The sequence below is a fragment of the Brienomyrus brachyistius genome, chromosome 12 (assembly GCF_023856365.1).
Source record: "Brienomyrus brachyistius isolate T26 chromosome 12, BBRACH_0.4, whole genome shotgun sequence".
NCBI lineage: Eukaryota > Metazoa > Chordata > Actinopteri > Osteoglossiformes > Mormyridae > Brienomyrus > Brienomyrus brachyistius.
Genome location: NC_064544.1, coordinates 18,963,802 through 18,988,016, shown reverse-complemented (window position 1 = coordinate 18,988,016; position 24,215 = coordinate 18,963,802). Strand labels below are relative to the sequence as shown.

The window sequence follows — 24,215 nt, the reverse complement described above, 5'->3', positions numbered from 1 at the left end:
TTCATAAAGGGTTTGTCGAATTTAGATGTATTATTAAGTTTGGATAGCAAAAAGTTAAATTATAGGAGAAACATCTCAAAGTTCTATGGTATTTACCTGCTTTGAGTTTTAGTGCTACAGCCAGAGCAACAGAATTCAGGAGAGGGAGAGCAAAAACCCCTGAGAAATATACATATTTACGGGGTTTGGCTGAAAGGCAGAGAGAAAAGTATTAGTCATACAGCTACAGCGTGTGTGTGTATATATATACATACACACCCACACACACACACACACACACACACACACACACACACACACAAAATAGTGACAAAATAGCAGTTATGCACCCAGAAGTAATTACCTGATTTGGATGTAATTTGCTACATGCAGACCATAGATAGGTATGTACATGATTCGATTTGCAAGGAGCTGGAATGTCTAATCACCAGACACAGAGGATGCCTCATAGACGCATTAGACAGCATTACCAGCTCTTGGTGGAGTTTTATAGGAGTCGCATTGTGGGTTTGCATGGAGCCAGGTGGTCATATTGTTCAATTGCTCGGTATGTGGGGCATGCAGATGTCACAGGTGCCAGATGTTGGAATCATTAGGCACATGAGGGCACCCATGCATGTCGTGAAGGTTCCAGTCGCCCAAGACAGACCACACCAAGGGAGGAATGTTGCATTGCGCGCCAAGCATTACAGAACTTCATGACATCTGCGCCTGTCATCTGGACACAGACATTGGACTCTACACAACGTCCCTTGTCATCCCGCACTGTGTCTTGACAACTGGCATCAACCGGACTACGGGTTCACTGTCACATGTGTAGTCTCCCTTTAACACCAGCACAGATGGCTGCATTTGGAGTGGTGCCATAACTGGGTGGCATGACCATTGTGTGTGCGTATGGCGCCATTGTGGGTGCGTGTGGTGCCGAGGGGAGGGGCCAACCCTGAGGAGAGACACACCGGTGTTACTCCTGGCATCATGTTGTGGGGAGCCATAGAGTATGACATCATGTTGTGGGAAGCCATAGAGTATGACATCATGTTGTGGGGAGCCATAGGGTATGACATCATGTTGTGGGGAGCCATAGGGTATGACATCATGTTGTGGGGAGCCATAGGGTATGACATCATGTTGTGGGGAGCCATAGAGTATGACATCATGTTGTGGGGAGCCATAGGGTATGACATCATGTTGTGGGAAGCCATAGGGTATGACTTCAGGTCATCTCTGGTAGTGATTTGGGGGACCTGGATGGCACATCGCTATGTCAGTGACATCCTGCGTCCGCATGTCTTACCCCTCCTGAGACACCAACCTGGTACAGTCTTTCAACAAGACAACACCCATCCACACCCAGCACTTGTGTCTATGGACTGCCTGAGTCATGTTGAGTTCCGCCAGTGGCCAGCCAGGTCCCCCGATTTTTCCTGTTTCGAACATGTGTGAGATCAGTTTGGACAACAACTCAGACCCAGCGCCAATCTGCAGGATCTCGAAGGCCAGTTACAGCAGCTGTGGGCCGACTTGCCACAGGAGAGGATACAACGGCTGTATGACTCCCTTCTAAACCGTGTCGCTGCATGTATCACAGCCCGGCGGGATGCCACACCTTACTGACATGGAACCAGCAGTGTGCCCATTCTGCCAACTCTGTTGTCCATTTAATCTGATATTATAATCATTGTGATACAGCCACATGACCTTTCACCACGTGCAGATTAATTTCATCTCCACCACTCTGTCTGGGTGCTTAACTTTTTTGTCACTCAGTGTAACGTTCACAGCCATGTAAATATTTTTTTTTCAATAATTTATGCAATTTTAATATAGTACAAAAAATGTATAACATTCCATTTGGTAGGTGATATAAAGAAAATGCATATCAGATTTTACATGCATATTCATGAAACACAAATGGATTTAAAAGTCGAAAAAATAAATCAAATCAAAATATTTTGAAATATCAAAATCCATCCATCCATTTTCCAAACCACTTATCCTACTGGGTCGCAGGGGTTCCGGAGCCTATCCCGGAAGCAATGGGCATGAGGCAGGGAACAACCCAGGATGGGGGGCCAGCCCATCGCAGGAAATGAAAATGAAAAAGTGATTTGTACCAAATAACTTATCCCGTTGCCAGTCCCGAAAGCTTGATGTGACAGTCAGAATGTAGATGAACACAAACTCGCACATCTTTACAGGTCGTGCTGTAGTGAAAATAAGTTGATTTCGGTTTTTAAGAAAATGGAGGTTATTACAAAACATCTTTGAACACAAACAAAATATAACAATTTCATATAGACTACACTAGAAAAAAAATTGTTTAACACATAATACAGTTAAATAAGGATTCATATCAGAAATTATTACAGTACTGTATTATTTGCATCACAAAGAAAAATGATTGATTTGCTGTTTTTACAAACACCATTCACCAAAACTGGCTGATAGTTAAAGATCTATTATCTTCAGATGCTTTCCTCTCATTTACTTTTTCCTTACCTTTGTCATTTTCTAGAATCAAATGGAGATACAGGAAACTTAATATTAGATGAACCATGAAAGATATCCCCAAAAATATTTTCTGTGCCAAATCTGAAAAACGGTAAAAGAGGTAAAACAACGGATTAAATAAATATAACATTAAGTGAGCCGTCACTAAACATTATCACTATTTACTTTTTGCACTGATGATTCGACTAGGTGTCGTATTCAGAGATATAGAAAGGAGTTCACCTAAAGTCGTACGCAAACTTAAAAAAATACTGAGGTTACATGAGTTAGGATGATCATCTCACTCCTTTAACCTTTGAAAATTTGTATACCTCCCTTTCTTAATTTAATCATTTATTATGCCCAGTACTAAAAATAACAACAGGTCTTAACATCTGATGCATTCGTCCATGAGGATAATACTAAACCTTGAGATCATGAGAAAGAGACATGGGTTATGTCGAGATCACGAGAAAAATAAGTTGTGATCTCGAGATAACGAAAAGAAAAAAAAATGTTTATGCATGTCCTCTACAGTCTTCCGTAGTCTTTAATGCATTGACATTCACTTTGTGTTGGAATTCTACTTACTAATGTCAGCACTTCACATGCTCATGGCCTTGATTATGTCTTAATAAACTAAATGATAGCCAATTGTCTGCCCTGTTCCAGATTGGTTTGTGGGAGGTGTAATGTACTGTATGCGCCTTGTTTCAATCTTCCGTTGTACTGTATCACAACTGACGTCAGAATTGTTTATAAATATTTGTTATTTTTATGCTTGACATGGCTAGGAAGGCACAGCTAACAACTGAACAGAGGGTTCAAGAAAGGATGAGAGAAAGCATCAGTGACCGGAAAGAAAAGTGAAATCTAAGGCTGAAAACCAACACTCAGTTGTAACTTGCAAAAGAAATTGGGAAATGACTGTAATGGTCTGAGGACTGGAATTAATGTGAACAGAGGGAATACGGTATCTCTTCCTGCAGTCAAGCAAAGACTGAGAGCAGCTGGATGTACGGTTGCGTTGCTACCAGAAAACCTTATTGTCTTAACAAGAAAAAGAGACTACCATAGGCTACACAACACAAACACTAGGGTATTCAGGACTGGGAGCAGGTCTTGTGGACAGAAGAAAGTCCATCCATGGGACGAGTTGGACCAACAAGTTTGAAGTAACTGTCTAGCACAGTTACCTTAGTTATCTTATCCAGAAAGAGTCGTTGTGTGTGCAGGTTTTCACTGCAATTCCCAAATTAGATTTTGGGACTGATTGGCTGAGGAGTTCTCACACCTGTGTGTGAACAGCTGACCTACAGGTTACCCCAAAAACCTACATACACAGTGACTCTTAGGAGATAAGATTGGCCACCACTGGTCTAGCAAATGAGATTAAACTGTTGGCAGGTTCTCGGAGCGTTTGGACACAAGTTAATTCCAAAAATTGCTGGATAGCATTCTGTGACTCCATGTCAGTGTGATAAAGGCAAGAGGTGGTTATTTTGATGAAACTTGCCCTTAGGCACTCACATTCATTAAATTGCACTTACAATGCAAGAGTAAATTCTTACAATACACTTTAAAACCAGTCAGTTACATATGTTTTAAGTACTTCTAATATTTTCTTATAATAAAAGTTTGAAAAAGCAGAGTATCATTATTATTATTATTTTTAAATCTGAGGGTGGGACTACACTTCTGGCCAGTAATGTGTGTGTGTGTGTGTGTGTGTGTGTGTGTGTGTGTGTGTGGATCATGCGACTAAGTGACGGGACCTTTGTTTTAGCAGTGATTATTTTGATATGCAGGAATCGTATGAAGTATATTAAGCAAAATAATTTAAGTCAACATGATGACAAAGAGAGGCTAGGCTACTCCACGAGGCTAAATGAAGCGCATCCATAGTTAACCTCGAATTATTTATTTTCCCGAATGTCTTCTTTGGAGATATATTTGCATTCCAGTCATCCTGAGGTGATATTTAAGTTTCATAATACTTACAGATGATACTCATTTTCATTCACTTTTAATGTGAATGAAAATGAGTATCATCACATGCACTGGAAGCATCAAGGTGGAGTATTATCAAGTTACAGCCTGAATCACTTGGCATACAGTTTGAAACTTATGAACTGTTTATTTCTGGAAGTTTCCAATTTGGGGGTCTCACTGTAGATTTTTTTTCAAAATTTTACCCACCCTTCCACAAACCCCCAGCATTAATATTACTATTTAATGCATAGATGTATTACAGCACCCTTACAGAATATACTGCAGTTCTAGACCACATTCATGCGTGCATCACTTTCTGAGAACTATATGGATTTTAAGGAAACTCCGGTACATTTTTAAGAATGACTTCTTCTAATTTTAATTATGCACGTGAAAATTATGGTTTAGTACAAAATTTCATACTTACAGTGAAATCCCTCCAAAAACATTTTATAATGCCACAAAAAATCCCTAATACATTTGAAGGAACTTAATCCAAAGGCAGCTACTGCAACTGAAATTGAATATCCTGAAAAGAGAAAGATCATATTAGTCAGTTTAGTATAATTATCCACACTAGTCCAACATCCAATCAGCAATATTAATACAAAATTTTAAAACATGACTATTTGTATTTTATAAAATGTTTTCATCATTTAGACAATTGTAGTCTTTCCTTCTGATCTCTTTACAAAAATAAAATTTATACAATTTCACTCACATGACACTCAGCACTCATTATTACTCAAACTAGTAATAATAAAGGAAACAGTATCATAAACTAGCTTTTCACTGTGAATACAGACGTGTTTTTGTCCATCCATCCTCCTGCTGTCCACGCATAAGTCAGATTTAATGGGTTTGGAATCAGGGATCAGTGTCACACATCAGGAACTGAACCCTTATTGCTGGAGGTGTGAAGCTACAGCTCTGCCCACTGAGCCACCATAATATACATAAGTTATTAAATGTATTTATTAATACGATCAGAGTAAACCTACCTCCATTTACAAACACACACAACAATGATAGTAAGTATGAAAACTGCAGGGAAACTTACCTAATATGAATGTGTTTTGCATCCAGGCATAAAGATGGGAATAAATAGCAAGGATCAGCGTGTTAAAAAGTGTGGGATTATCTGTAAGGCAAACAGAGTAAATTAGACACCGTAATTCTCTCACCAGTCTGTACAGATATAACATGATATTAAATAACAAAGTGTCTTTGGACTTTTCTTCCCCTGAGATAAATCCTGTTGTCCCCAGGACCCGACTGCACTGTGAGCTCATGCACAGTAAGGCCCATGATCCGAGGGCAGCGGGGACCAAAATACAGGCCAAGGAGTTTAATGCCCCCACAAGTCAGAGGGTCCCTCAAAACCCCGTGGCACGATAAAGGTGAGGGCCAGCATAATAATTCACTTAACCAGGGAAAGACTAATCTAACCAATGAAAGACTAATCAGTTTACCTAGTAACTGGTTCCATCTGAAGCTGATAGGAGACACATATGTATTATATATTTGTCTTCTGTTTGGTGCAACATCATAAATATATATATATATATATATATATATATATATATATATATAGTGCATATATCGCACATTTAATGTCTTCCCATACAGAAGTGCCCAATTTTTTATATTTAAATGTATGTGGAATGCATTGTAGACATAAACGCAGGGCTCTCGAGTTTCATTCAAAGTTTGCCGTCAATTCTGTTAGGGCACATGGTCAGTGTGTGACACTTTAGATCCCTGTCGACCTCATTCATCGGTTCTTGCTCTGCCATTTCCCCCTTGTCTGCACTCTGTGTGTGCGCATCCATGTGATAATGTGCTTGCAGTGGGATCACATAAAACCTATTCTGGAATTTACCTGGAAACAACAAATGATATTTTCCGATTGGCTGGTAGGTGGCTAATAACATGCCTGCTGCGAGATCACACGTAAATTTTGGAATTTACCTCGAAAAAACAAATGCTATTTTCTGATTGGCTGGTAGGTGGGAGGGACAGCTATGAACTTGGCAGAAAGCTTCACTCCATATGTTTGCGCATCGTCCATTGATTCTATATAGTGGGACACCTGAGGGGGTGTTATCCCTTACTTCTCAGCGTGAGAAACACAAGGTGTGGCATGTGAAGGTCGCAATATAAACTATTATAAACTAGTATATTATGTTTATAAACTATTATAAACACAGCTATAACTATTTATAAAAAGACACAACACATTATATCTATGTTTATTATGCATTATAGATGCTCCATAAAGCTCTTATCTATAATACACAATAAACACCTTCATAATGCAGTACGAAGCATCCTTAATTGTTGTACTGACCATTATAAAGTAATTATGAAGGTAACTATAGTGCATTATAGACATGGCTGTAATGTGTTATGACTTTTTATAAATCATAATGGCCGTGTTTATAAAACTTTATAAATACATTATGATGTATCCATCCATCTATCCATTTTCCAAACCGCTTATCCTACTGGGTCGGGGGGGGGGGGGGGTGGGGGGGGGGTCCGGAGTCTTTCCCGGAAGCAATGGGCACGAGGCAGGGAACAACCCAGGATGGGGGGCCAGCCCATCGCAGGGCACACTCACACACCATTCATTCTCACATGCACACCTACTGGCAATTTAGCAAGTCCAAATAGCCTCAGCATGTTTTTGGACTGTGGGGGGAAAACAGAGTACATTATGATGTATTATGAAGGTATTGATAATGCAATATGATGACTGTTTTAAGTTAAGTGTTACCTAAATGAATAATGAAACCCACACAAATTTATTCAATGAAACTCTCATAATTCAGAGATTATAATGTTATTGTTACCCTGATCATTACTGGTATAGGAGAGCTTGATAATAGGGGACAACGCAACTTAAATCAAAAGGTCAAGGGGGATGAATGAACTGAAATTAAAAATTGGGGGGGGGGGGGGGGGGGGGGTACACACCCCCCTCCTTCCTATGCCCTGGCTGATCATGTATTATTCATAACACTGCAAAAACTCACATCCCTATTAAACTCAGCTGCCAGCCAGATATTGTAGGGGTGTAACGGTACACAAAATTCACGGTTCAGTACAAACCTCTGTTCTGGGTTCACGGTTCATTGCAATGTCAGTACAGCAGGAAAAACATCATTTGTTTTGAAATTATTATTATCAAATGATCAAATTATCACTATAATACCATTAGGAAAAGTTGTTGCAAAAATACATGTAAAATAAATTTAAAAATTAAAAATATAACATCAAAACACTAACCATGAGCAAAATCTTGTCTAAATTCTGTGTTCTCTACTACCAAGTATAGTCACATATACATACAATAATATAAAAAAGTTGGGTTTTTTTTTTTTTTAGCCCTGGCTGAATTTCCTGGCAAAAATGGTGTTAAATGCCATGGGGAAACTAACTTGAAGAGGCAATTTTGGACATCTTAAGATGGCAGAAAATACCTTAATGCCCATTTTGGACATCTTAAGATGGCAGAAAATACCTTAATGCCCATTGTGGACATCTTAAGATGGCAGAAAATACCTTAATGCCCATTGTGGACATCTTAAGATGGCAGAAAATACCTTAATGCCCATTTGGACATCTTAAGATGGCAGAAAATACCTTAATGCCCATTTTGGACATCTTAAGGCATTTGGTCATCTTGATAAATACCCCTTTAACACACCCATTTTGGATGTCTTAAGACATATGGATGTCTTAATTAAGATGACAGAAAATACCCTAATAACACTAAGGCATTTGGACTATTAAGGCTTCCATATTATTGGATTTACTGAAGTGCACTGAATGAAAAACTAGCTTTTTTTGTACTTGTCTTGGTCTCTCAAAAATGGTACTGATTCAATAACATTAAAGAACTAATTTCTTTTGAAACATACATGGTATCTGCATGTGCAATATATACGCTAGTACAGTCTTTGTTTACAGTCTTGTTCTGATTTTTGGAAAAAATATATTTATTTCTGACACATTTTAAGCAATTCAGCACTTCTTTTTTTCTTTTATTTTTGGGTTCTGCCAAGATCCATAAATCTTATCAACCACTCACAACTTTATTTTCTGTAATTCAATGCCTCGGCATCTGTGGGTATTTGATAAGCTAAATACTGCACTCAATTACTAATTACTATTACTCAAGTATATTTTTTGTCTGGCATATTCAAAGGTCCCTTGACACAGCCCAGATGGTAGATCCAGCCATGAGTGTAACTGCAGTGATATGGCCTCTGATCTTTCGGTTATACTTTTCTTACAAGGTTTCGTTTTCCGTTTTGCGACGCCCACAGTTACCTTCCCTGTTCTTGGGATTTTTCCCCCAATAAATAGAGCCTATCTGGGCTGATGTTCTATCACCCATGACTGCCTGTGTATGTTTGTTTAGCGTAACCCTGCCACAGTACTTACAGATGAAATATCCCCAGATTACAAGAATTTCTCCGAGTTCTACTTTTTCAGTTGTCTTAAGGGAGCGCACTATCCAAACCACACTGAAAGCAGCTGAAATAAGGAAAGAACAGAGTCAGTCACTATGAAATTCACGTCAGACACAAAGTATAAAACAGATGTGTCCAGTGGTCCTGTGTTTAAAACCCTGCACAGTCCAGTCAGCATGGGGTTCTGGGTTTGAATCCCATGTTGGTATTAAAAAGTGCCCTCTAGTTTAAAAGGCAGCTTTAACAGGGTCATGAAAAGGTAAACAGGGTGTTTCAGTTAGATATTGCATCATAGAACTCAAATTGTGCAAACAAATATCTCTATACCTAATTCTGCTCCAATATTCCTGAAATTCTAAAGTCTAAAGCAAAATATAACATCCGTGCAAATGTCCTTACCTGGGAATAAAACCATGAGAACTGGAAACATTAACATAGTTAAAATTGTTCCAAGTTGTTCTTTCCAAGCTGCATCTGAGTAATATTTTGCCAGATAAACACTGACTACGACTAAAAAAAATGTAAAAACAGAGTCAGTCACCATGAAATTCACGTCAGACAGAAAGTAAAAACAAACATACTCAGAGGACCTATGTTTAAAACCCTGCACAGCACAGCCTTATCACCTGTGGATTCTGGGTTTGAATTCCACCTTGAATACTGAGGTACTGGAAAAACATCTCAGGATATAAAATGGGTTAGGATGGATTAGGATAAAGTAATAATGGTGTTTCAGTTTAGTATTTTATCATACATTCCGATTAACTGTGAAATTCAGATATTCTGTAACCATACCATGTTTCATATTTCTGAAATCCCAGTTTCCAAAATAAACATTAAAAATAATAAATACATCCATTCATTTCCCATAACCACTTATCAAGCACAGTGCCATGATGAGTCGATCCCAGTTAGCACAGGGCACAAGGCAGGGTACACCCTGGTGGGGTGCCAGTCCATCACAGGGGACATCCACTCACACACAATTTAGTCCCCGTTTTATGTAAATGCATGTTTTTGGTGTGTTAGGGGAAACCGGAGTACATGGTGAGAACCAGTGCAAACACGGGGAGAACATACAAGCAGCACACAGGTAAACGTACAAACAAACTTACTTGTGGAAGAAACTGTGATGATCAGAAATATAATTCCAGTTATTCCTGTAATATAGTTAATTATTTTCATTGGGTATTCTTTCATCCAAAGCACAAAACGAAGAACTGAAAGGAAGTGAGTATAGAATTAGTAACCATGAAATTCATGTCAGGTACACAGTAACAAAAAAAAAATCAGAAGTCTGAAGAGTAGGGGTGTCAAAGTTAACGCGATAATAGTGCGTCAATGGGAATTCATTATAACGTGATTAATTTTTTTATGCCATTAACACGTGTTGAGTCGGATGGCAGGTCGGGAAAAATAATGAACAAAGGAAAAATATTTGCAGTTACTATCAATGTAAAATGAGTTACCACCATAGTACATGTAGTCTTAAATACCATGCAAGACTGCTACCCTTCTCAGAACGATAGACGCATTCTCATTTTCATGTCAACATATTATGATAATACTTTCGAAAATATAAATAATTTATTTAGGGGTTAATATAATTATTTTTCACTTAGATATTTCTTTAGCTATATGTGACTGAGGCGGACCGTCGCATGCTTCTGTGAAGTCTTAACTGCATAATTTACATCTTCCTCAAAGTCATTCTCTACAAGAGTATGTCTCCGGTCAAATGGTATGGTTTCCAGAGTTTTCTTCAGTGTCCGAGATTGGATGCAAGCTCATTAAATATATTGGGATTCCTAATTTTTTCATATATTTTTTATAGTAAATTGTCACCACCAGAGGTGGCAATTACAAGTCCAGAAAGTAAAAATCCACATCATGATTTACTTTCAACCAACCATTTGAGCATAAAGGCTACGTTCACACTGTCAGCCACATCGTTCAATTCCAATTGTTTTGCTCAGATCGGATTTGTCTATCTTGACAGTTCACATTCATAACTACAAGTGACCTGTATCTGACTGCAATGTAAACGCATCGGCCTTCTGAAACGTCACGCATGCACACATTGATATGTTTTTACACGGGTCAACTACGTCACCAACAACAAAAAACGTCATATCTGTGGCATTAAAAATTGCTCTGGAGGATGACAAACAGTGAATCAGCTGTGCATGAGCAGGCCAAAAAGGAGAAAAAAAAGTCCGGCGGCTAGCTTTTTCTGTTATCGCAGTTATTGCTGGAACTGCTGCACCAAGAGATGTGTGGGTACGAGCCTGCCGGCGCAGGCTGATGATGTCAGCGCATACATATAAGCAAAAAGCCACATGAATTCCGATCTGAGGGTTCACGTTCAGGTCGCATGGCCGCGAATCAGATACGTATGCGGTTTAGTACTACATATGAAAGTGACACAAATCTGATTTGAAAACATCAGATATGCGTGTCCACACAGTCCTGAAAAGATCAGATCTATGTCACATTATAGCAAAAAAATCCAATTTGAGTCACTTTAGCATGGCAGTCACAGAGTACTCAACTGGTTGGTTGAAAGTAAATCATGGTCAGGATTTTTACTTTCTGGACCTGAAATTGCCACCTCTGGTCACCACACCTTCCCAGATTATTATATTTTCTCCGATTTACATATTATAGCCAGCTGAGTTCGGAGTGGTGAGGACATTTTGCACTGCCCAGTCAGCACAGTTACAGGTAGTGAAGTGGAGAGTGAAGGGCAGACGACTGCAGAGGCAAACTAACTTGGGTGAGGGTAAAGACTATCACTACAGAACTGAACAATATTGTGATATGTCACCTTTGCGCTGTTACATGCCTAAGTGATTTAAAATTGAGAACACCACTCCCCCCCCCCCCCCCCCCCGGAAATTGTTTTTCTTTATTTTTTGTAAGTACATGAAGCTTTGTTTTTGTGTTAAATACATATACAGTAAAATCCCGTTATAGTGGACTTATAACGGAATGTCGTCTTTAACGGATGAGGTCCACTGGTCCCGGCCGTGTGCCTTTAAGAACATGCATAAAAAGCATCGGATATAGCGGACTCTCATATAACGGAATTTCGCTTATAATGGACAAATAATTTGGTCCCCGGGGCCGCTTTTAGCTGTAGTTTTCTTCGGCTATAACGGACATGCAAGCTCCGCCTACAAGGCGCGTGGCGTGCCGGTGATATCCAGCGCAGATACATAGTCAAGATTATTAATAGTCATGCATCTGGTCAGGTAAAGTTGGATTACTACATGTACAATATAATAATCTATACCACAAGTGTGTCTGCCGGAATGTGGCATCAGTAAATGGTGTCCTGTAGTTGTATTCTGGGCATACAGCAACTCTGGGTATAATAGATATAACGGACTGTTTTGCCTGGTACCTTGAAGTCCGTTATAACGGGATTTTTCTGTCTACCGATACTGCATCAAAAATCGTATCTCAAACCCTTTTCTCTATCCATTTGGGGCTCTTTGTAAATCTTGGGTCAGACATTTAGGATAAAATGGCTCTTTGCATTAAAAAGGTTGACGACCCCTAATCTATACTTAGTTATATGACTAAGCAATATGTAATATTTAGCAGGTCAATGAGCTGATCTGTTGTTGGGCTTAGTTTTTAAGTGATGAAGGGTTTCTGATGACCTTTGGACAATCTTTGTTGTTATTTTTGGTAATTGATTTCCAATAATAAATGCATAAATTTGCAAAAAGCAATCATGCCTTGCCAACTCTAATTGTTCTGATCGGTCTGGGAATCAGGATACGGGAGACCGAAATCCAAAACAAAGGGGTTTATTCGGGCAAGCAGGCAGACAAGGAAGCACATGATCGACATCAATGACAGACCAGGGGAAACAGACTTGATCGCGGACTGAAATACACAAAAGAAGCTGAACTACCAGGAAACAGCTGATCAATCAGGAATAGACATGGGGTTAAGGAGGTGTGTGTGGTCCACGAGAGGGCTGGACAGAGACGTGACACTAATATCGATAACAATATTAACACCTGAAAAAAATCCCTCAATGGTAAATGTTGAATAAATTCATGATTTAATTTGCGATTAATTATGGACAATTGTGTGATTAATCATGATTAAATATTTTAATATATTGACAGCCCTAGTTTAATGATCCTATGTTTAAAACCCTGCATGGCACAGCCATGGGACCTAGAGGTTCTGGGCTTGATTCTCATGTTGGACACTTGGGTTATAAAAGTACATCCCACTTTAATTTGATGATTTAAATGGGTTATTAATAGATAACAAGGATGTCTGGGGGAGAAGTTACATTACACATTCTGTAATACATAGATATCCATCCACCCATCCGGGACAGGGTCACAGGGGGCCTAGAGCCTATCCCAAGCAGCGAAAAGGAGAGGTACACTTTGGATAGGATGCTATACACAATTACATACTATGGACAATTTACACCAATCAACCTGAAAATGAGACTTTGGGCTGTTGGAGGAAACTGAAGTAGCTGGTGGAAACCCACATGACATGAGGAGCACATGCAGACTGTACACAGAGGAGGGAGACAGAAGCCCTTATGATATGGGGAGCACATGTAAACCACGTAAAGACAGAGGATGGGGACTGAAACCCACAACATAAGGAGTTCTTGGAAACTACACCAGAACCAGAGGAGGGGGGACTCAAACCAGCATTGGCCCATGGATACAGATCAACAGATATGGTAAAAATAAGTAGGAACAATATAAAAAAGAAAAACCTCTATGCCAAATTATGATCCAGTATCACTGAAATCTATAAAAACATACTTACTTCTGAATATAATAAAAAAGATGAGCAAAAATAAGATTTCACCCAAAATCCCACTAAATGTTCCTTTCTCAGCTGGAGTTGAGGAATATTTTGCTTCAAACTCAATGAGAGAACCTGAAATGAGGTAAGAATAGTCAGTCACCCTGTAATTAATGTTAGACACAGGAAAAAAGCAAGTGTTCAGCATTTCATTTATTTAGCAGATGCTTTTGTTCAGATTAAAGTGATGATCAGAGAGCAGGTCAGCATGCCGTTAAAATGATCAAGTCACTCTGCCAGCTACATGACTTGAACCAACAACAATCTGATCAGGGGCAGAGTGTCCAAGTCTGCAGAACTACACACAGCGCAGGTTAAGAAGCAGATCAAGAAGGGTTCTGTAGAGAAGTGACTCACTTCCTCTCCACTCTCTTCTAAACATGTGTAACAGCCCAAAAGCAGGCGGCTCATGGTAAGTACCAGGTTAGAGCATTTTAAGTTAGGTGGGTTTATGTTTACATATTGGTTAATGTTACTTGCTTCCCACTGCTTTGGGGTTAATGTCAGATTTAATTAGCCGGGTACCACTGTTTTAGTTTAAGGTTGTTAAATGTTGTGTTTCTTTCATTGCTTTGTCTCTTTTGTTTGCCGAGCAGGTGTGGGTCTTCCGGCAGCCAGAACTGAGGGGTACATTCAGGAGGGTGCCTGCCAGGATGGGCCTGCTTTTCTGCAAGTTCTCTCACTATGGCTCTATCGCAGCAGGGGTTCCAACACAATTTCAAAATGAAGTTCATAATGACTCAACTTAATCATAGAAAGAGATCAACAGGGAAACTAAGAAACAGAATCAAATACTAAGAATATAACAAAGACAAGTACTACATAACCACAAACACAGGCACCCAGCAAAACCCAAACCAGAACGCAAACCAAAAACTAAGAACAAGAAAACCAAAATAAAAAATGGGGAACAAAATTCAATAAATTACAAATAAAACAGAGAAAGCTGGCCTTGAAAAAACAACCAAAGGGTTTACAGTCATATGCTCAGCCCACAGAGCTTCGCAGTCATCCAGGTAATTGGGAAAACAAATTAGGGAAGACTAGGAACTAAGAACGGGGGACATGGACACAGATCTCCAACCTGCTAAAATGACCATCACCACACACTACTACACTTAAACTTACCTGCACATACAGCTGTGATGTTGATGAGGCTTCCTATAGCCAAGATCGTGAATCTAGTGTAACCCACCTTGCCTGTAAAATAAATATAAGCGTTATTTGAACAAATACAATCCAACAGAAAAACACATTTCTAGTAGTTACCCTTAATTATTTGCAAAAAAATTGTTTGTGCAGTCAGACCATTATGATATTCAGGTTAAACTGGTATTCATCAGATTTCATTATGTACAACCACTGAATTTGCAACAATTAGATTTAATTAAGAAGTGCGGGGAGGATATTGTATCGACCAAAGAAACTAAAGTTACTCCAACCAAAAACCATGGACCGTCACATTCACATTTGCAAACACCGTGGGTTACAAACACAGTAGCTACGCACTACGATTATGTACACAAAACACACAAACCAAAAATGTTTTGATATATTATTATATTCTCATTATACATTGCTCAGATAGTGGTATAACCTGCTACATTCTCAGAATATCTCACATGCTAACTGAGAGGGTGTGAGGGACCGAGATGGCAGGCATGAGGCACACAGCTAAATTAGAAAACAAATCCTTTTTAATTAACAAAAAGAAAACAATTTAACAAAAGAAATAAACCTGGGCCCACAAAGAAAATCAACTTATCACACCACAGCTAACAATACAACTAAACCAACAAGCTGACTTCTCAAACAAGACACCATAAGGACTATATATACTGGTTGGCCAACCCACAAGATACAAAAGAAAAAAGTAACAATAACAAATACCACAAATAAATCAAAACAGAACAATCAACTAATGCTTCAATCAAAATAAACAAAATCAAATTAACACCAAAAACATACCTAAACAATAAAATAAAACTAAATACCAAACTATTCCACCCCCAACAAACAACCAGTTGGAGTTGTCCAATTTCCTGTCTTTTAGCCCAGCTTCCATATTGGCCACCTCTTTGCCTGGAACAGCCGGGAATCCCTTCAGTACTCCGCACGGTAAATCAAAAAGAAACACAATTAAACTCAAAACACATTATTCCACAGTTAACCAAATGTGCGCGCTTCATCCAGCAAACTGGGTAAATGTGTTAAATAAGGAAACAAAATAATTAAATATTTAAATCAATTAAATCAATTAATTAAATATTAATTAAATCAAATATTAATTATCAATATGCTACAACTAAACAAACATAAAAACCATGAAATGATACCTCCCTTCAACTTAACTGTGTGGCTGTAGAGGCAGCCATCACAGAGGGGTTTATCAAAAACTGATAAAGAGCAATGCATTAAGAGGGTCATATTACTCTTATCTACACATACAGTACATCTACAATAACAAGTGAAGTACAGACGCTCCTCTACTTACGAACTTTCAAACATACGAACAAAGAGGACTGTAAATCCCAGTTCTTTGTACCTGCGTATTGGTAAGTCGTGCTCTCTTGAGATCAAAGTTTACTCCGTTTTTATTGCGAAGTATTCTGTGCGTCCATTATCCATTTTTGTTTTATGTATCATTTTTAATGTCTTTTAGGATAAGAAAACATTATCATATCATACTGTCATGCCCCGGTCGTCCGTTACTCCCATGTGCCAAACCCCCACATTTACCTCGTGTGGAATCCCCATGTTACCAGCTGTTTTGAGTCATGTTGATTGTTGTTGTGTATTTAAGTACGCGTTAGACTTTCATTAGACGGTCATTAACATCTTGACACCATTTTCATGTTCCTGACTGTGTTTCCCCAAAATAAACCCTGTGTTCACCTGATTTCGCCGGCTCCTCTGCTGCTTACCCAACGCCGAATGGATGACAGAATGATCGGACTCGGGAAACATATTCTCACACGCACTTACATGTAAATACACAAGACTAATTAACCCAACTATAAACAGCTGATGACATGGGGATTCCACACGAGGTAGCGAGGGGGGTGTGGCACACAGGAGGATCGGCACCAGCAGGCCATGACCCATACTTACTTATGCATGTAAATTTGAGTACCCTTAAAATGATTTTGAATAACAAATTAAGAACATTTCAAGTTACAAACAGCCATTCGGAACGTATCTCGTTCGTAAGTAGAGAAGCATCTGTATAGGTTTTTATGAGAAATCTGCCCATGACACTGACACCTCTTCCCCCTCCATGTGAGTTTCCCAGAGTGACAGATGGCCAAGGTCAGCTCTCAGCCTGCTGCATGTTGTATGCTAGTTTGCTGGGCTGACTCCACAATATAGTGATCACTTTTTAACAAATTGCAGCAAATGAAATGACTATTTAGTGAAATCAAAGTCCTGTGTTTCAAACAGAATGGGTATTTATATCTGTGTCCATCCACAATGATATGAATCGGCTTGAAGAAACAAGACAAGTCAGTTACGGAGCTGACTTTTTCCAAATAATGTGAAACTTCGGGTAGAAGTTTGCTTATAATAATGAATCTGTTTACAGTGCATTTTTCTGTGTATTTCTGAGTAACGTATTCCTATCTGAGTAACGTATTCCTATCTGAGTAACGTATTCCTATCTGAGTAACGTATTCCTATCTGAGCGTATCCCTACTAGCTAGACCAGTGGGCCGTCACACATTAGTGTGCCTTGAGAACTTGGGAGGTGTGTTTTGGAATTAGTCTTATGATGTTTTACATGTAAAGGTGTGCCATGGAAATACTTGTTTTCATAAATGGTGAGCTTTGTTTAATAAATCGTTGAATACCACTGAACTGCACTAGCTAGCTAGCTAGCAAGCCCTCATCTTCACTAACCTGATCCTGCAGATGATACTGCCACGGAAACAGGAGACAACTCATCCTTCACGTCCAAGAGGCTCACCCACACCTCCTCTCCTTGTTTCGTTTTAAAACAGCTTCTTATATCCATAATTCTTTTCTTAAGAAAGTTCTTTTTATAAAATAAAGTAGCTAGCTAGCTGCATGAGAACTTTGGTTGTGGAAATGGCAGTGCGACGTTTCTGTTATATTTTGTTTGTTAGCTCTAATTTACAGTAATTTGATCAGCGAAGGAATGTTGTATATTATACTGTATGCAGCAATTGACCTTTATATGTGTGATAGGAAACCTGCAGTAGTGAGTAAAGCATGGCCACATGCAAGGTTAAAGTTCCTGTGTCTTATAGTTTTCTTACATCTTCGAAAGCAATGGGTGTAATTTGTTTACTTGTTTCATATCTTAGTTAATATGTACAAATGACATGTATTTTCAATGTGCTGTTTTAGTTCAGTAATGTGCAAATGGATGCTAACAGTGATTCACTGGATTGCAGTGATGCTAATTTACGATACAATCCTTATATATGTTAGTGTATATTTTATTTGAAATTTCATTGATAAATAACATTATTTGGGTAGATTCGATTGTCCCTCCACTAGTCTGCCCTGTTTGGTAGTGTGTCCTTCGTTTCTTACAGTCTTGTCATTGCCCCTTTTGTTCCACGGCCCCTGCTGAGTTTCTGTACCGTGTGCCATGTTGTCTCTGGTCTGGTGCCCTATCCAGGTGTGTATCCAGGTTGGTGTTCTCCCTGCTGACCCTGGCCTCACCCTGATCTGTTCTGTGACCTTGGGTCCCAGGTCCTGTGTCAGTACCCATCCAGTGTATTGTCCTGCCATGTTCAATCCGGGGCCTTTGTCCCTCGGGTCCCGAGGTGATATAGTCTTGTGTGTCTTGTTAACCCTATCTGTCCAGTGTCTCATCTGGTTCCTGCCCCGCTGTTTGGTCCCTCTAGGTCCCCTACTGAATGGCTGCCATCACAGATCAAAGCTGTCGTGTTATTTTACATATATAATGTGACATATCACCCTGTTATTTTAAAATACTATAAAGAAAAGAGTCCACCTTCCTTCCTGCCTGCACCATGCCTCATCCTCGGACCAGAACCACTCGGCTTCATGACACTAAGTGACCAACATTAGAGTATATGAGCTCAACGATGCACTGTTAAACCTCCGATACCAACAGCAACTGGGCTGCAGAGGAACAAGCAATTAGATGGAGACACCATGAAAAATGTGGTCTATATTAATTTCTTCTAAGAGTTTTGTTATAATCACTTTTATTATTTATTTTATTGTTTCAAATAGTCACCTTCTTTGAACAGCATATATTGAAAATAGAAGGAAAAATATGAAAATAAGGAACCATACCTCTTGAGTCCACATATGGAGCCATAATAAACAGCAGCAGGATATTCATCAGACTGATGACAGCACAAATAACAGCCTCTCCTGCAGATCCTGATAAACAGCAGTAACACAAGATAACACTGAGGGAAAGTTTAGTATTTAGATGCAGTTTTCCAGATTAGATCCCAGTTTACACTGCAAAAATTTAAATATTTACTATTGTAGCTGTGGGGCGGCATGGTGGTGCAGTGGTTAGCACTGTTGCCTCACACTTCTGGGACCCGGGTTCGAGTCTCTGCCTGGGTTACATGTGTGTGGAGTTGGCATGTTCTCCCCATGTCGTCGTGGGGTTTCCTCCGGGTACTCCGGTTTCCCCCCACAGTCCAAAGACATGCTGAGGCTGATTGGAGTTGCTAAATTGCCCGTAGGTGTGCATGTGTGAGTGAATGGTGTGTGAGTGTGCCCTGCGATGGGCTGGCCCCTCATCCTGGGTTGTTCCCTGCCTTGTACCCATTGCTTCCGGGATAGGCTCTGGACCCCCCACGACCCAGTAGGATAAGCAGTTTGGAAAATGGATGGAATTGCTCAAAGCTGAAAGAAAAAGCGTGTTACTTGTCAGGCTCGGTGCCCTCTGATCCCTCCTCATGTGTCCTTTCTCCTTCGGTCTGTTAATCTTCCTGCCTTCCCACTCTCTTTCCTTCACCCTTGTGTATTTTCCCTGTTTCCTGGGCCACCGCATAGCCTAGAACAGGGGTGGGCAATGTTACCTAGAATGGGCCACTGTGTGTACAGGTTTTCGCTAATTAGTTTACCGTATTTTTCGGACCATAAGGCGCATTTAAAAGCCTATATTTTCGTTAAAAAATCAACAGTGCGCCTTATATTCCGGTGCGCCTTGTGTATCACTTCCAGCTGTGTTTACAGACCTAGCTGCGCCGTTGAGTATTTTGCCCATGGGATTTTGCCGCCTCGCGGAGTAATACACATTATGTTTTGACATAATAATTACCGTAACATTGTCATGTGTATTTAATGACCCCAAAATGGCTCCTGTGAAGAGACATGCTTACGAAGCGGAATTCAAGCTTAAGGCCGTCAGTCACGCTGATTAACATGGAAATAGAGCAGTTGTCATGCCCAGCTCGTCCGCTCCTCGTGTGTGCCACGCCCCCTGATTACCCACGTGTGCTTCCCCGATCGTACCCATCTGTGTCTGCTTATTTTGATTAGTCACGTCCTATTTAAGTCCTGGTCTTACCTGTTCCCCTGAACCGTCATTGTGGTCTTTCTGCGTCTGATGTTCCCTGCTCCCAGTTCCCATATTAAAACCCCTAGTTTGCCCTGATTCCGATCTGTTTGCCTGTTCCTTACCCGCCTACCCGCACGATCGCTGCTGTGCCTGCCCGCGATCATGACAGCAGCTGCGAGAGAATTTAATATTAAGTAACAAGTAACCAAGTAACAGCAATGAGACTGACTCGGATGAGGACGAGAGGGATGCGGGTCTGCTTGACGCCGCAATCGCGCAACTGTTTAACTCAGACACTGATGGTGAAGATTTTGAAGGATTTGCGGAAGAGGAATGAACTGACAAGTATGTGTATTGTTTTGTATTTCAGGAGTTACAGCTGAACATTTTTGAGTTTTTGAAATTATTCAGTTAATTTCGTATTTCATGAATTAAAACTGAAAAATGTTGAGAGTTATTAAAATTATTGACTTTATAATAAATAAATTGAGTAATATTTGACTTATCTGGCCGCTTTGTCTCGCTTAATTGATGCGTCTTACAATCTGGTGCGCCTTGTTTATGAAAATTGACACAGCTATTTATAGTGCGCCTAATGATCCGGTGCGCCTTATGGTCCGAAAACTACTACTTATGATAGACATAGTGACAAAACATCTAGGCATTTTGACTTACAGTGCTCACACAATGCCAAAGGGAAAATGCATTTTGGGGGCACTGACTCCTTATATGAGAAAGGAATTTAGTTTTGACACATGGGTAAACTGTTTTGGGAGCGATATGAACTTTTGCAGGTGATCCATGGTGTTGTGCTGAACCATCCAGGTTATTTTGGCAAAAGCACTAAGTGAATGCAAAGGAGCCAAAGCAATTGAGAAAGATCTCTGACATTTTGATGGTACTGACTCTTTATATGGGAAAGGAATCTAGTTTTTAAGCATGTATGAACAGTTTTGGGAGAGATATTAACTTTTGCTAATGAGCTGTAATGTTACGCAGAACTGTAAGACTGTTTGGCCAAATGATCTTATAGTTTTAAGAATGTAATTTCTGTTTCAAGAAATGAGTCAAACCAACGGAGAAAAACCCTAAGAAATATTGCACATCTGAGGCTATGTCTTTGGCACCAGTCTGACTGTGGCTGGAAATATGCTGTTATACAAACATGCTTTGTGTGTGATGATACTGTCTGGCCTGCAGTGTCTCAGGTTATATGCTGAGTGTATATGCCTGAGCATAGAGTGTTCTGGGTGCTGTGGATCCCTGAGGAAGCTCTGCGTTGTTTTCCTGCAGCATTGTATATAGAGAGTGTCCATTCTGATGATCCTCTCTGCAGTCATGACGACACTTGCTGTTGTTCTCTGTAGTTGTGTAATGTATTATTATTTTTCTGACTTAAATGTAGCCTTAGAGAACGGATCACATATGTAACCGGGGGACTGCCTATTCAAGGGGCAGCGTGTGGCACAGAGGGCTAAGCCTACGTGCCTATAATCAGAAAGTAGCCAGTTCAAACCCAGCCTCAGCATGTCTGCAGGACCTTGAGTAAAGCCCTTAATCCCCAGCTCCCTGAGTGCCCCAATGAGTGGCTGCCCTTCACAGGTAACTTACTCTGCAGAAGAGCAAGTTCAGGGAGGTGTGAAAAAAGATGTCCCCACGGGGACAATAAAGGCATCTATTATTATTAAAGGATGTTTATCAACCTTAAAGATAAATAAAAATGTAAAGACACACTAAAGCAGCTCTTCAGAGTTTTATCAGCTCTAGGTAAATTTGGTCGACATAATTGTGTACTTTTTATACTCATACTGCAGTAAATAGTTCTGGGGTTGGCAAATCTTATTCTAAAAAAGTATGTTTAGTGAGATCCACCTTTCAGCCAAATAGAAAAAAGCCAAGAATGTTTCTATTAGAGCTGGTTGGAAATGGATGGATGGATGGATGGATGGATGCATGTTTCTATTAACCTGTTTGCCATCAGGGGGCTCTCATGGTGAGCTGTCCCATTTTACAATTAAAGTTTTTAATTTTATTTCATTTTTTTTTCTCCATTTCTCCTACAGCTTTTATTCAGATACATTACTGCACAACGCCTTCAACAAATTCTTGTTTTTCATGATACCTGTTTATACAGTCACACATACCAATATTTTTTAGTAAAATCCCTGATCTGTCCCAGATCATTAGCCACTAACCTTCATAAATCTATTATCCATTATTTACTACTGCCGCTCTGTTTTTTTCTTAAGTCGTAAAATTCACAAGACACAAATAATAAGTCAGCTTTCTAAGCATTCTTTATATTTAATGGGCTCACCTTCAGTTACACCCCACAGGATGAAGGCTGTGGAAACCATGATTGGTGGGACTATGACATGTGACCAGTGACTCAGCAGAGCCTGTTTGCTTTTATCTATAGACAGAAAGTAGGACCAAATTTAACCATATAATATTTAGGCCACTTAAAAAAAAAAAAAGTGGTTCTCGTCCCCTCCCGACCCGCCGAAATGCCTCCGACCCGAATTTTTTATTTTTTTTTTTATTTCGTAAAAATCGCATGGAAAATGCCCAAGAATGACGAAATTTGTATTTCCCGCGCATTCCACATCGACGATTGATCCACATTGTGTAATCCTAGTCTTGGAATGGTTTCATGAACCTAAATTTGTCTCTACCTGAGATGGGCTGGTGCAAAGATTTAAATCTGGGGAAGTGATGTGGTACATGTTCTTAAGTACTTGTTTGTAGAGTTGCATTTCCTTGTTCAACCATTCAGGTTCCTGTATTTTGTAAATTCTTTGTGTTTTAACATGTTTTAATACACTTTCTTTCTAGATATATATTTTAAAATCTTGGTTGTTCATTTAGAATGGGAATGACAAACAGAATATTGGTTTCAAATAGTATCATTTTTATATTCACGAATAAAACATCAGCATAAAATATCCAAATCCATAGTTGGGAAGGCATTTATGAGATACACATGGATCAAGGAATTTACATTCTTGTATTTTCTTACATTTAATATATTTGAAATGCAACAAACTGGAAGAAAAGGTGGCGTACTAAGTAGGTCTGCTCTCTTCGGTATGCATTTTCAAATATGTATTTTCTTACATATTTGAAAGTCCAAACAGTCAATCAAAATTTGTAAGAAAATTTTTTTTTATTTTTTTTTTTAAAAATCCCTCCCGCCCGACCCACCCCCTCCAAAAAAAAAGAACGAGAACCAATTTTTTAAAAAAAAATTTTTTTTTTTATCATTAGGTGACGATTCATGCAAAGTTTAATAATCTACAGCCATCCTCAGATGGTCATTCTGCTGCATTCACACCTACAGACACCCAGTACAGACTGTCAGTCTCATTCTAAGCACCTTAGGCCTAATTTGTGCTACACAAAGACTGGATGAAAATAAAAATGTGTTTTTGAACCACTTACCTTCTAAATTCCTGACAGATAAAGCACCAGTAAGTAGGACTACAGGTGTGACAGCAATGCACAGCCACAGAATCAGCCAATGCAGGGATGAATAACCTAAAAATGAACACATAGCCATCATTTATTTTCTAAATTAGGCTGTTAGCCATATTAGAGTAAACATCACATCCAAACCACCAATTATGCTTAAACTGGAGCAGAAATTCATGGTTAAATTCTTTTCCACAGGTGTGTGATTCCTAAGTCTTCTCCAGCCTTAAAACATGCTCATTAAAATATGAGATTTTTCATATTCTCATATATGGTTTGAATATATTTATAGAACATGACACAGAAAATGGGCGGCATGGCGGTGCAGTGGTCAGCGCTGCTGCCTCACAGCAAGAAGGTCCTGGGTTTGGTCCGGGGTCCTTTCTGAGTGGAGTTTGTAT

General features: G+C 39.5%; 1 protein-coding gene and 1 long non-coding RNA gene across 6 annotated transcripts in view; one reads left to right on the top strand and one right to left on the bottom strand.

Moving 5' to 3' along the window:
* LOC125704993 (uncharacterized) overlaps window positions 1-24,215 on the bottom strand; it is a 35,077-nt gene that overhangs the window by 8,514 nt on the left and 2,348 nt on the right. For 2 of the 5 annotated variants that reach the window (XM_048971255.1, XM_048971254.1), the window contains exons 4-16: window positions 23,785-23,880; window positions 22,661-22,756; window positions 19,116-19,205; window positions 14,952-15,023; window positions 13,785-13,898; window positions 10,082-10,186; window positions 9,366-9,476; window positions 8,938-9,030; window positions 5,546-5,626; window positions 4,913-5,014; window positions 2,503-2,595; window positions 2,118-2,207; window positions 97-189 (exon numbers count right to left, since the gene is read on the bottom strand). In XM_048971255.1, coding sequence (XP_048827212.1) covers window positions 97-189; window positions 2,118-2,207; window positions 2,503-2,595; window positions 4,913-5,014; window positions 5,546-5,626; window positions 8,938-9,030; window positions 9,366-9,476; window positions 10,082-10,186; window positions 13,785-13,898; window positions 14,952-15,023; window positions 19,116-19,205; window positions 22,661-22,756; window positions 23,785-23,880 — 1,236 coding nt within the window. The remainder of the gene's footprint in view (window positions 1-96; window positions 190-2,117; window positions 2,208-2,502; window positions 2,596-4,912; window positions 5,015-5,545; window positions 5,627-8,937; window positions 9,031-9,365; window positions 9,477-10,081; window positions 10,187-13,784; window positions 13,899-14,951; window positions 15,024-19,115; window positions 19,206-22,660; window positions 22,757-23,784; window positions 23,881-24,215) is intronic. The other 3 variants (XM_048971258.1, XM_048971256.1, XM_048971257.1) reach the window with 3 other exon arrangements.
* The window catches only part of LOC125705039 (uncharacterized), an 87,141-nt gene that overhangs the window by 61,045 nt on the left and 1,881 nt on the right, over window positions 1-24,215 (top strand). The window lies entirely within an intron of this gene.